This window comes from Saccopteryx leptura, chromosome 2 (genome assembly GCF_036850995.1).
Source record: "Saccopteryx leptura isolate mSacLep1 chromosome 2, mSacLep1_pri_phased_curated, whole genome shotgun sequence".
NCBI classification, from domain to species: Eukaryota; Metazoa; Chordata; class Mammalia; order Chiroptera; family Emballonuridae; genus Saccopteryx; species Saccopteryx leptura.
In genome coordinates this window covers 218,575,804-218,589,519 of record NC_089504.1, presented here as the reverse complement: position 1 = coordinate 218,589,519, position 13,716 = coordinate 218,575,804, and the positions used below count along the sequence as shown (strand labels likewise).

General features: G+C 41.1%; 1 protein-coding gene across 1 annotated transcript in view; it reads right to left on the bottom strand.

Moving 5' to 3' along the window:
• Positions 1–13,716, bottom strand: part of DSCAM (DS cell adhesion molecule) — a 636,673-nt gene that overhangs the window by 496,173 nt on the left and 126,784 nt on the right. The window contains exons 2-3 of the mRNA XM_066370162.1: positions 6,978–7,295; positions 1,173–1,319 (exon numbers count right to left, since the gene is read on the bottom strand). Coding sequence (XP_066226259.1) covers positions 1,173–1,319; positions 6,978–7,295 — 465 coding nt within the window. The remainder of the gene's footprint in view (positions 1–1,172; positions 1,320–6,977; positions 7,296–13,716) is intronic.

Here is a 13,716-nt window from a genome sequence, read left to right as displayed (position 1 = left end):
TTAACAATCAGAATTAGCAAACAGAGGTGTACAGATGAGTGCCTACTCTTATTCTTACAAGAATTTTCAGTTCTAAAGCATAGTATTTTTTCCAATACTCTAACACATATGTAGGATGATGAATCAACCTAACGGCAAGAAACTTACTGTTCAGTGAAGTGTGAGGGACTTCAACTTTATGGTAAAGATGATGTAAAATAAAGGTGAAAACATCTATTACATCCTACTTTATTAGGATATACTTCAGAGAACAACGATTTAATTTTTGATTTGGACTTTTTAATGGTTTAATGATTTTTTTCCCATTGCTCTTACATAGTAACCCATACTGTCTAGCAAATCAGTAAGTGGAAAATCATAAATGCTGTGTCACCATGAGAGTTCAGTTCTAATTTCTCATCTCCATAAATTGACAAAATTGATGGTATTCAAGAATTACATCACAGTGTGTATGTACACACAGACTTGTCTACACATACATCACATATAAAGAAACACATCATTTACACCCCGGCATGCCACATTCAGGGCTCAGCACAGCTTTTTCCCAAAAGTAGCCAGTGGTCATTATCCAACGATGAGCCAAACAGGAAAGCTGAGCCTCGTGCCTGCACGGCCTTGCTGGGTGCGCACTGCGGGGCAGAGAGCCCAACTCAGAAACCAGCATGAAGAAGTGGCCTTTGTGGATCCCAAAAAGAAGGCAAGAAATCACTTACATACAAATATACATCTATTTCAGGGCTGCATAACTATTCTAAATAAAACCTTCAAAAACGAGGTCAAAGATACCGCATAACTCAAAGACCTTGGAAAGGTGCACAGCAGTATGAGATCCATTTTCTAGTTATTAGTTGCAGACATTCGGTCCTAAATGTATCAACGAGGTCTCAGACAGAGACATGACAGTCCTACCACCTCATCCCCAGCAGCAGAAATAAAACCACAGTACCAGCTGTAACATATGGCGCAAGTAACTAGTTTCTATCCAACAGTCAATTCACTCAGAGCCATGTAAACCGACAGAAAACACTGAGATTGTATGTAATCATAAAATAGCGCCCATCTTAAGCATACCGGTTCTTGCTATGTGTGATAAAGACGCAGAAAGACACCCAGTGCACCGGCTGAGACAAGCTGTGGGCCCGGCATCCCACCGGGGGCACGCAGCCTACCTGAGATGAGTGAAACAGTGTCTTTCTCCCATGAGACGACGGTGATGTACGCCTCCACCGAGGAGGGGATAATGCACTTGAAGACCGCAACATTGCCTCTCATGGTTTTCTGGTCCTCCACACGGACTGTATAGGGCTCCCGTAAAACTGGAAGACAGGAGGAGGTGGACCCTCAGTGACACATGCAGGCAACCTTATTCTGAGAGGAGCTCATTTGAATACATGCATTATAGCTTCTATATATACAAATTGCATCAGAGAGAGTTATTGGAAACAATTTTAAGCAACCTACATTTTATGTTTTAAAACTTTCATTTCATTCACAATAAGCTACCTCATACACTGCAGGGCAAGAATATGCCAAAACAGAGTTCACCTACCCACTCCATGTAGCTGTATGGGGCTAGTTAGCTTTATTAGAAAAGTTATGATGATAAAAAAAAAAAAAAAAATCCTGCCCTCCATATCCTGAGGACCAAGAAAAAAAAATTCAGACTAGGAAGAAAAATAATTTAAAAATTCAAGAAAAGCAACCTCCCCTAGAAATCTTTGAAAACTATATGACAATTTTAATAACTCTTCAAGAGCGACATTTTTGCGACAGTTGCAAAGCAGTTTGGGAAACAGTGATCCTGCTTCCCATCACCAATCACGGAGCCTGTCCAAACCCCCGACAATAGGAGTGCCCCAGAAAGTGTGCAGAGGGGACCCCCATGATGGGCTAATGGAAGGGTAGTGCTGGGGTTCACGGCCCGCTCTGTAATCCAACTGCCTGAGTTCAAATCCAAGCCCTAGTACTTACACAGTGGGCAGGCTGTCTCTCTTGCCATCTATAGAACAGGGGTTTTGATGAAAATATCTACCACATAGGGCAATTGTAATGACTCAGGTATCGTGGATAAAGCGCTCACAACAGGCTGGGATGAAGCTACGCGAGTCCACACCACCTCTGCTGAGGGGAAGGCCTCTGCCTCGGGACAAGGAGACATGCATGTGTCCCATCCAACTTAAACCTCATTCCAGCTCTTCAAATCAGGGTGCAGGCTCCCTTGTCCTGGGCTTTATTGTCCCCAAGTTTGAAAATATCTACCACAAGGGTGTTGGGACAAGACCCTCAAGGTCTGGATTTTACAAATCTTGCACTTCCTAAGATCTCCACAGAGTTAACTTACTCTCGTGTAATCAGCCCTTTTAAAATTTTAGTTATTCATTGGAAAATATGTGTCAAGAAACCTGGCATGGTATTAATTTAAAAAAATAACATGTCAACAAAGATAGGAGTGGTTTCAAAAGGTAAATGTCTTCCTGGGGAGAGGTAACAATTCCACCCTGTTCTTCGTTTCCCTTTTCCTCCTCTTTTCTTCTTTGTTTGGATTATTATTTTTTTTTAATGACTCCAATGTTTCCACCTTGTTGGCATGTTAGCTATTAACTCTCTGTTTAGTTACTTCAGTGGTTGCTTTAGGTTTTATGGTCTATACGTGTAACTTCTCATTTATATTCAGGTGATGCTCTGCAAGTTCCCATAGAATGAGAGTACTCTAAAACAGGGGTCCCCAAACTTTTTACACAGGGGGCCAGTTCACTGTCCCTCAGACCGTTGGAGGGCCAGACTATAAAAAAACTATGAACAAATCCCTATGCACACTGCACATATTTTATTTTAAAGTAAAAAAACAAAATGGGAACAAATACAATATTTAAAATAAAGAACAAGTAAATTTAAATCAACAAACTTACCAGTATTTCAATGGGAACTATGCTCCTCTCACTGACCACCAATGAAAGAGGTGCCTCTTCTGGAAGTGCGGCGGGGGCGGATAAATGGCCTCAGGGGGCCACAGTTTGGGGACCCCTGCTCTAAAGTATTGTACTTCCGTGTCTTCACTACTGTTGTCATCCATTTTGTTTGTACATATGTTAAAATCCCCACAAGACACTGTTGTTACTTTGTTTAAACCAGGGGTCTCAAACTCGCGGCCCGCCGAACAATTTTGTGCGGCCTGCAGACTAATCCACGAAGTTCAAAATATTTTGGATAAAATTAAGTAAGCCTAGGGGCCTACTTGTATTTTTCATTTCTCTAGCATCCTAGCTAGATATTAGCTTAGTTAACAGCAGTTGTGATGCGAACTACAGTTTCTGGTCGTTTTGTGACACTGAGTAAACTGCATGCACGATTGTGCTTGTTGTACTGATTTTTTTTTTGTTTTCAACTGCAGTGAGAAAAGTGTTGCGTAACAGTTGCCTTTTGTAGACCTAGTGCGGCCCACCGAATGGCTGTGATCTTGCTCTGCGGCCCACATGCTGAGTTGAGTTTGAGACCCCTGGTTTAAACCATCAATTGTCTTTTAAAGGATTTTAAATAACATAGAAGGTGATTTATTCATCTGTGTAGTTACTTTTTTCCATTCTTCTTCTTTCCTTGGAGTAGATGCCATCAATGTCATTTTTATTCTAATGGTAGGACACGTTTTTTTTTCCCAAAATGATTTCTAATAGTGCAAGTCAGCTGCTGCTGAGTTCTTTCAGTTTCTGTGTGTCCAAGAAGCCTGCACTTCACTTTGATGTTTGACGGATGCTCTGCGCGCTGGTGTCTGGGTTCCCAGGCGGCTCTCCTTTCAACGCGGTTCCCTCACACCCACTCTGACAGACACCGGCGTCGTCCTTGCCTTTGCCCATTTGTGGGTCATGTGCCCTTTTTCTCTACCTGTTTTTATTTATTTATTTATTTATTTATTTTTTGTATTTTTCTCTCTCTACCTGTTTTTAAAATTTTTTCTTTATCACTGGTCCTGAGCAATCTCCGTATGATGTGCCTTGCTGTATTTTATATTTTTCCATAAAGTTTGTGCTTGAGTTTTTTGGGCTCCTTAAATCTGTGGGTTTATAGTTTTCATCAAATTTGGAACAATTTTGGCCTGTATTTTTAACATTTTTTTAATCATCCATTCCTTTGGGGACTCCATTTATATATTAAATGAGTTGAAGTATTTTTTAATTTTTGTGGCAAATAAACTTTTTTTAAATGTTTTAGGTTTATAGAAAACATCACAGAAAATACAGGGAGTCCCCATACTCCCTCACCACTCCATGTGGTTTCTCATTGTGAGTATCTGAATTAGTGTGATACATTTTTTATTATTAACAAGCCAATATTTATATATTCTTATCAACTAATGTCCATAGTGTACATTAAGGTCTACTTTGTTAGTTTGAAAATTACTAAGAGGACACATCAAGGCGAGGGAACTCTTGCTAAAGGCGGGGCCTTGAGACATTTAGGAAGATCTAACACACAGGGGGATGGCTCCTGAGTTAGCGCTCATTCTAGTCCAAGCTACATGACAGCCATCACTGGGCACCAGACGTCCCTCAGCTGCTCTTCTGCATGGCAACTCATTCTGGACCAGCATCTACCTAAAAGGGGGAAAGCCAGGTTTCAAGCCGCTGATAAACATTATTACAACCATAATGTTCTCCTAAGAAGAAGTAAAATTAAATGAGAAAAGGAATTTCATTGGGGCAACGTGACTGTCTCTCTTGCAAGTCTGCACAGACACAGCAGTTGTGTGGACACTGGGCTCACACCCTGTCGGGCATCATGAGTCAGGAAGACGGGCACACAAGCAGCACTAATGTGCACTATGTGCAAGGTAGTAGAGATGCCAGACAAGACGATGGGATTTCCACCCTCTGAAACTTCCACTGCCGTGCTAAAGCAATCAAGCCTATGACAAATTTGGAAAACAGCACTTAAAACAGGAGTAAGCATTTAGTTCTTTTACCTGACAGGATACTTGAGGCAGAAATAGCAGATTAGCACATAACAAGTATAGCTGTTTGAAGTTCTAGGTTTTGCTATAAGTGGTACTTTGTAGTCTATAAATATGTTTTTTTTAATGACACATTAAAAAAAATCTTCAGCCTGCCAGGTAAAAGGCATTCACTAACTTCCCTTGTCATCAGGTTTAGAGGTCCCTACACAAATTTGCTTGATTTTAATTACTTGGTGTATTGTTTTTTTCACAATTCTTGATTAAAGCCAATCTTTTTTCTTCCTTAAGTGCATTTTTTTTTCACCAGTCCTGGAATTCATGAGCATGTCACAGAGATCAAAATACAGTTGGGAAAGTGACACTCTGGCAGGATGAGTCAGTCTGATGTTTGACTACTTACATCAAAGGGATCGCACGCAGGCTTTTGGAAACGTTTCCTATTCTGCTCATGTTGTGATGTCTTCAAGGAACACCTCCTCACCTGCCACAGAAATGATAGCAAAGCTCCCCCGGCTACCCAGTGCACAAGACAACAATCAAAATCACATTCTCTTTGCCCTGCCATTACATGAAGTCAGTATACCAGTATTTGAAAAGCTAGGCTTTTTAAAAATAATAATAATAATAATAATAATATAAAAATTAAAACACTGCTTGCTAACTGGAGTCTGTTTTTGTTTTCCAGGGGTTTGTTAAATCTTTAGAATGACACAGTATGTCCCAGATGTGTAACTCTTGATGTCCATGAACCAGAGGCTGTATTTCTGAGTTGACTTGTAGTGATAACAATTTTAAATATATATACATTATGATGTTAAAAGCAACAAAAAAACCAATTCAAGGTTTATCCATGGACAATGTTTCAGCAACATGTGACACCATCAAAAATGTTAATGGTGCCTTTTTCATTTCACAAGGGATGTAAAAGTATTAGACTGTGTCTGCTTCACTTACAACACACGTTGCTGCTATGGTTTTATTCCAGCTCAATCCTTTTTCTTCTGTCCCTCTGACTCCTCCCTGCCCCCTCCACTACCCACCTCTAGGACAGAGTGTGGGGAGGAAAGAGGAACAGAAAACAAACACATGGGGTTTCAGACACTGACTGAGTTAGAGTATCAATTAATCAAAATGCAGTAAATTCGTGGCACAGTTTAGACCATACCAACTCATGACTATTCCAAGTTTTAGATCCAGCACTGTAAGGCACTGTGGCATCCAGTCAAAAGATGCTCTGACATCTCAAAGAAGCCATCATCAGTCTCACATTGAATTGATGATAGAGTTTCCATTGGTTCTCAGCTGATGGTGTTTTTTGTTTCTTTCTTTCTCTTTTTCTTGCTTGAATTTTTCACAACATCCTCAGCAAATATCACACTGCCTGGTGCAGAGGCCAACTTTCCACTGTAAACTTTGACTCAACTTTGCTCCTTTGCCCATGTCTGACTCCCCATTAGGAAGTGAGTTCCATGAGGGCAGACACCATTTCTTTCTTCCCCATCTATTCCCTGACTCTGGCAAAGTGTCAGAACCATCCAGAAGCTCAAAACAATATTTTCTGAGTGAATATATTCAAATTGACCCAAGTATTGCATTGAAAACTTAATGTTCATTTCACAGAAGAATTTTCCCCAATATTCCAGTGTTGGGTGAGTTGCAGAAGCAGAGTTTTAAGGGATTGCAAAAGCACTGAACATTTTTTTTTTGGCATGTCGTTGTTCAAATGGCAAAAATATAGAATGAAAACAGAAATATGTCAGGAAGAAAATGGTGAAAGTTTGTTATTTACAGGCATTTGTGTATTTGTTTCCCCAAGAATGAGAACCAGTAATTTCAAATATTTTTATTGACAACGTCAGGTACACTGAAATACAGTCAAGAGATACTCTCAAAACAGCTACTGGCACCGTCAGAAGGAACTGATGGCTGGGTTTCCATTGCTGCCCACCTGATGGCATTTTAATGTTCGTCACGGCCCCGCACCCAAGCAGGCAAGAAGGAACAAAGTCTGAGAAACTCGACTCACCAGCCTTGATGTGGACATCCTGACTTCTAATTTTCCCTGAAGGATTTTCAGCTGTGCAATAATAAGTATTGTCATGGATTAAGGTACTAAAGCTTGAAGGAGGGAAGGGGAAAATTTGGAGAGTGCCGTTGGGGTGGACGTGGCGGATCCCGGGGACATCGTAGATCTCCTCGCCCGTCGCTAGGTACCATCTGAGAGACACAGGAGGGATGCCTGCAGCAGGGCAGGGCACCAGGGTCCCCGTGGTGCTCGCGAACACTACCTCTTGCACAGATGCATTGACAAAGTAGAGGCTGGAGTGAAGGTCCTCACTGAAAACTACAAGAAGAAAACACAAGAATCAGTTAGTGAAGCACTCCTTCTGAACTTGACTTTCAATCAGCCTGGCCTTAGGAAGTTATTTTGAGAAATAATCACAGGATTCCACTAAAACTCAATTATTCAACATTTCCCAACCTACTTTAGACAGAGGCTGGTACTGGAAATTAAGTTAGGATCCTCATTTCATATTTTGTACACAGATGTCATCTAAGTTTTTCAGAATCTTAAGCTCCCTGCCTTGTTCTGTCCTCTCCACACTGACCACTATCAGAATTTATATTACATATTTTGTATTCATCGTTTTAGCTGCCTCCCACCAGAACACATGCCCTATGAGAACAGTGTACTGATTTGCTTATACTATTACCTTGCATGCAGTGACTGCTCAGCAAAGAGAAGCTTGGATGAATGAATGACCAGATCCAGTTGTTAGGATCAAATTGTTCTAGTGGATAGGTACATTGAGAGCTAATTTTGAATGAAATTAGTCACAATTCTTTTTTGGTAAAATTGAAGATCATATGTAAAGCACTTTAAAAAGCAAAATAGTATCCAATCAACAATGCATTTTTTAAATTGAAAGTATAAAGCAATAATAAAGAGAATTTTGACATAAAAAAGCATCCTTTAATTCCATTAGACTAAGACAGTTTGTCTCAATTTTTATATTTTCTCTTCTGGTTCATCTGCCTTCATGCCTTACCTATATATATAATTATACTATGTTAGAATGTGCATACATAAAAAAGGCAATTGTTATAGACTGCTTCATTCTCTTGACATTATTTCGTACATATAATTTCATCTTTCTATACAGACTTCACAAGTAAATGTTAATGGATACACATTTTATATAATATTATTTATGCAATACATTTTATACAAAATGATTTATGCAATAAATTCAGGGCATAGTTTAGACTTTACCAACTCATCACTAGTTCCAAGTTTTAGATACAGCAAGGTTAGGTGCTGTGGCAGCCAGTCAAGAGACGCTTTGACATCTCAAAGATGGTTACTTAATTGCTTTTTGTTTCAATTACTACAAATAAAATATCTGTAAAGCTCTTCACACACATTTGGATTTTTAATTCATTTATTGAGTACTTGTAAGGTCAGTGGATAATGGGGCATGGTCATGTGGGGAACTCAGACCTGCCCACTTTGGCTAGGACCGCCCACAATCAAGCCCGCCAAAGGAAGCTTCCCAGGAACCATTTGGAAAGAAGCAATCGTCTGCCAGCCAGTGAAATTTCACCACGTCATGTTAGCTCCACTTCCCTACAGGGACCCTTTAAATACCTCCCACACGGTTTAATCTTTGCAACTTCCCTAGCCTCCATTTTTCTTTCCTCGGGGCCAGGAAACCTTGCCGGGCGGGGTGTGCGCTCTGTACTCAATAAAGCCATTTACTTATTCCACACTTTGCGGCTCCAAGCCCTCTTCCTTCCTTCTCGGTGGGGAAAAATACCTTACTGTACTCAGTAACAAATAGTTATGGAGTATCATTTATGTGAACAAAGGAAACTCAACATTGAGAACCCCCAAATTAAACAAAATATTATAAATGCCACAAAGACCTACTTCTCAGACATGTGTGCTTATACGTGACTTTTTAAGAACAAATGCACACCCCAGTTACACCTTCACAGGAAACAAAAGAAACCCCAGACTTGGAATTAGCCTCACTGGGCAGAGATGAGGAAAACATTTACTGAGCACCAATGTCTTACCAGGACAATGCTATGGGACTGGAGGTGTTATTTTATTTTATTTTATTTTTTTGTATTTTTCTGAAGCTGGAAACGGGGAGAGACAGTCAGACAGACTCCCGCATGCGCCCGACCGGGATCCACCCAGCACACCCACCAGGGGCGACGCTCTGCCCACCAGGGGGCGATGCTGTGCCCCTCCGGGGCCTCGCTCTGTTGCGACCAGAGCCACTCTAGCGCCTGGGGCAGAGGCCAAGGAGCCATCCCCAGCGCTCGGGCCATCTTTGCTCCAATGGAGCCTCGGCTGTGGGAGGGGAAGAGAGAGACAGAGAGGAAGGAGAGGGGGAGGGGTGGAAAAGCAGATGGGCGCTTCTCCTGTGTGCCCTGGCCGGGAATCGACCCCGGGACTTCTGCACACCAGGCCGACGCTTTACCACTGAGCCAACCAGCCAGGGCCTGGAGGTGTTATTTTATTTACTCTTGTGAACAACAGTTCTGCCAGGTGATTGGAGGCTCCTCTTTGGGGAAGATAATTTGGAGATTCAGAGGGGTTGTCACTTGACCAAGGATTCAGGGCTAATAGGTTGAAGAACTTGATTTAGCTTTCTGATGAAGATTTTATTTCATGATATAGCTGCCTTTATTCTACAAAGCCACATCTCAAGGAAGCTGTGTTCATGAGCTTTAGTATCCTCCAATATTTTACTTGAACTTTCATCTACTGTCTCTTAGTCTCTCTCACTGCAGAAACCATGAGTTTGGCCCCAGGAGCCAGTGCTGACAAGCTCTAAGCTAGGAAAGCGGAGTGAATACCATTTGTCAAAAGACAGTGGAGAAAAATGTACTTTATGAAAGCAGTAGATTTACTCAAAGAGAAAACAGGGGTGTTTCTCAAGTAGTAACTGTTTGATAGTTTTCTCTTCCAACCATAACTCTAGTCTTTAGCAATACTCTGTAAATAAGAATATAAAATTACCACTAACTAAGAATTAGTTCAGATCGCAAGCATAGTTGTGAGTTTTTATTTGAGCTTTCTAGGAAACTGACATCACCCCAAACATATTGTTAGGAACAAGGTAACTGTCACTCTTCAGAGCTAATTAATTCTTCTAGATTCTTTTTTTCCCCTCCTCACATTACTCTTCAGTCAACTGGATATGGATAATTTAAATGAAATAAAATTTAGACTTATTTGAATTTATTCTTTTGTATTATAAAAGGAGCCTTGTTAAGAATAGCAAGTCTGAAAATGTGAATGTGTACAAGACAGATTTCCAAGTTAAATTGTACAGTTTCCTATTGTAACCATATATCAAGAGCCAGCTTGTGAAATTATTTAAATGAATGTGAGAAAAATGCTAAATAAATGTTTGATCCTCATAGTTAAAGTGATAAGTGACCTCAGAGGGATTACTGGATTACTGTCACTTCTCCTTACATTTTTTTAAAGGTATTTTACATTAGTCTTTCTGTTTCACACCATTGAGTTTAATAATGTAACATAGACTCATTCTCTAAGATACACATCATATGGCCACAGACAAAAAAACTATATTCCAACAGCTTTTGTTTGTTCCATCTAAGGGACCATCCATCTGCTTCAATAATAGCATTTCATATTATAGAGAGCCGTGTGCACTTTAAATACAGTAACATTTGCTCCCTCCAGGAAGTGCACAGGCAATCTTAATGTGAATTATATGTGTGTGAAAGTTCCCTGAAAATAACTGCAGTTTAATAACAGAAAGCTAAGGAAAACACTTGGCATAACCTTGCTGTGTGGCTCAGATCTAACATCCTGGGGATGGACCCTGAGGGCACTGAAGGGAGGGCTGGCGGGGGAGGGTTGTTACTCTATTTGCAGATTTCTCCATATTTTATCTCATTACAGCAGATGGTATAGCCAAGGCTCCAGTGACAACAGGAAGAAGAATGTTATGCTAAAAGGAAAAACAAGTCAATAGTACTTTTTTAAAAAAATTTCAATATGGCGAAAAGAAGAGATGAGGTAGAAATGTCACAGGAAGCAATGACACAATTACTCATTGCTGAGCACTTGCTGTGTTCCAAGCCTTGTGCAAGGTCCCGGTGATGCAAATCAGCATGAGTCATGGTACTGCTCTCCTGGAACTTCTGGTCTGGAGGGGGCCATGGCCGGGAAAAGATCGGTGATAATTCTTTGGCTGTGTGTTGTGACAGAATTACACACAACATGTTACAGGAGCCTAAGTGATAAAGAAACTAACCCAACCTGGGGAAGATGGGGGAAGCTTTCCAGGGGAAAGAAGGGCAGTAGACTCTAGGCAGGGGGCATTATAATGTTAGGACACTGACTTGTCACAGGAAGGAAGGAAATGAGAAGATGCTAGATCACAGGAACAGCAGGACAGAACTAACAGGGATGTGTGCTTTAGGAGTGGGGGCTGGAGGTTCTTTCTATGCACTTACTTATTCTGTGCATAATTGCTCAGTGCCTACTAATGACCTGGCATTGTGCCAAGGGCTGGGGACACACTCACAACCAAGGCTTAAAGGATGACTTACAGGAGCTTACATTCAGATGCTCAATGGAAAGTCTAGATCAAAAGATGTCAAATCTCGTGCTGAAAAGTAGGTGCTTAATTCTGCAGGCAGTGGAAAGTGCCATGCCTAGGTATGCAACTAAGAGAAATATGTATTATATGTGTTTCCACACAAAAACTGGTAGACAAATGTTTCAGGCAGCATTATTTATAATTGCCAAATGTGTGAACTTATCAAGGATCCATCAAATACAAAATGGATAAACACAATTTGGTATAGCCACACAATGGAATTTTACTCAGCAGAAGAGACATGAAACATTGATAATGCTGTGGACATGAATGACCCTTGATAACCTTTTGCTAAGCCAAAAGCCAGTCTCTCTCTCTCTCTCTCTCCTCTTCTCTCTCTCTCTCTCTCTCTCTCTCTCTCTCTCTCTCTCTCTCACACACACACACACACACACACACGTACATTCTCTATGGTTATAGACATATAAAATGTCCAGAATGGGAAACTCTATGGAGACAGAAAGTAGGTGCACAGCTTACTTCCAGCTGGAGGAAAGTGTGAGTAGGGAAGGGAGGGATAACTAAAGAATGCAGAGATTCCTTTTGAGATGATTAAAATGGTCTGACACTGACTGTGGTGAAGGTTGTACATATCTGCAAATTTACTGAAAACCATTGCAGTGCAAATGAGTGAATTTTATTGTACATAAATTATATCTCGATAAAGTTGTTTAAAAATAGGGAGTCAATGAAGGCCTTGACACAGAACATACAATATCTCAAATTCTTGTTTTACAAAGTAAATGCAGGTATATGAGGAGTGAAGCAAGAGCCGGAAGTCAGACGAGGCTGCAGGGGTAGCCCCACCTTCCCTGGGCACTGAGGTGAGAAGAAAGGAGGAAGTCTAATGGATCCCACCAGAGCTTGTCGTCAGGGCTAGAGAAGTGATGGGGGTAAGGACTCAGAAAAAGCCACTATAGGCCCTGGCCGGTTGGCTCAGTGGTAGAGCGTCGGCCTGGCATGCGGAAGTCCCAAGTTCGATTCCCGGCCAGGGCACACAGGAGAAGCGCCCATCTGCTTCTCCACCCCTCCCCCTCTCCTTCCTCTCTGTCTCTCTCTTCTTCTCCCGCAGCTGAGGCTCCATTGGAGCAAAGATGGCCCGGGCACTGGGGATGGCTCTATGGCCTTTGCCTCAGGCGCTAAAGTGGCTCTGGTCACAACAGAGCAACGCCCCAGATGGGCAGAGCATCGCCCCCTGGTGGGCGTGCTGGGTGGATCCCGGTCAGGTGCATGCGGGAGTCTGTCTGACTGCCTCCCCGTTTCCAGCTTCAGGAAAAAAAGAAAAAGAAAAAAAGAAAAAGCCACTATAATCCTAAGTGAATAGCTTGTCTACCTGATTGCAATTACACTGTGAATAAAAACATAGAACATATAAGGCAGAGTTGGTTGGGCAGAGAAAACAACAGTGTCAATTTCACTAAGGTTAAGGGGGCACTGTTCTTGGGCCATCCACTAGCAAATTGGGAATAGGGGTCAGAGACCCCAGAGAGATACTGAACAGCAAGGGAAGCTGAAGCCCATCACTGGGGGAGACACCAAGGAGAGGGTGAAGAACAAGGAGACACAGTCCTAAGATGGAGCCTCGGAGACAGTTACTATATACAAGTTGAGAAAAGGATTTTTGACTAAGGATTGCACCCCAAAAACATACTGAACTCTTGCAGTCAATAAGAAATAAAGATAACCTAATAAAAATGGGCACAAAGTCTAATAAATGTATTCAATAAGCACATAAAAACTTCTCAATATCACTGTCATTAGGGAGAGGCAGATTAAAAGCACAAGGATTTACTACTACACAACTGTTTCAATAACTCAGATGGAAAAGACAGAATATGTTGAGTGTCTCAAGGATATAGGGCAACAGACATCTCATAAATTTCAAGTGGAAATGAAAATTGATAAAAATCATTGAGGAAAACTATTCATCGGTAGCTACAAAGTGTGAATATATGCATACCCTATGATTCCACAATTCAACTCCTAGATATATATCCAACACAAATGCAGACATACGCTCACAGAAAAATACATACTGTATTATTCATAGCAGCACTATTTGTAAGAGTTCCAAAGTAAATACCACTCAAATATCCATCAGTAATAAAATAA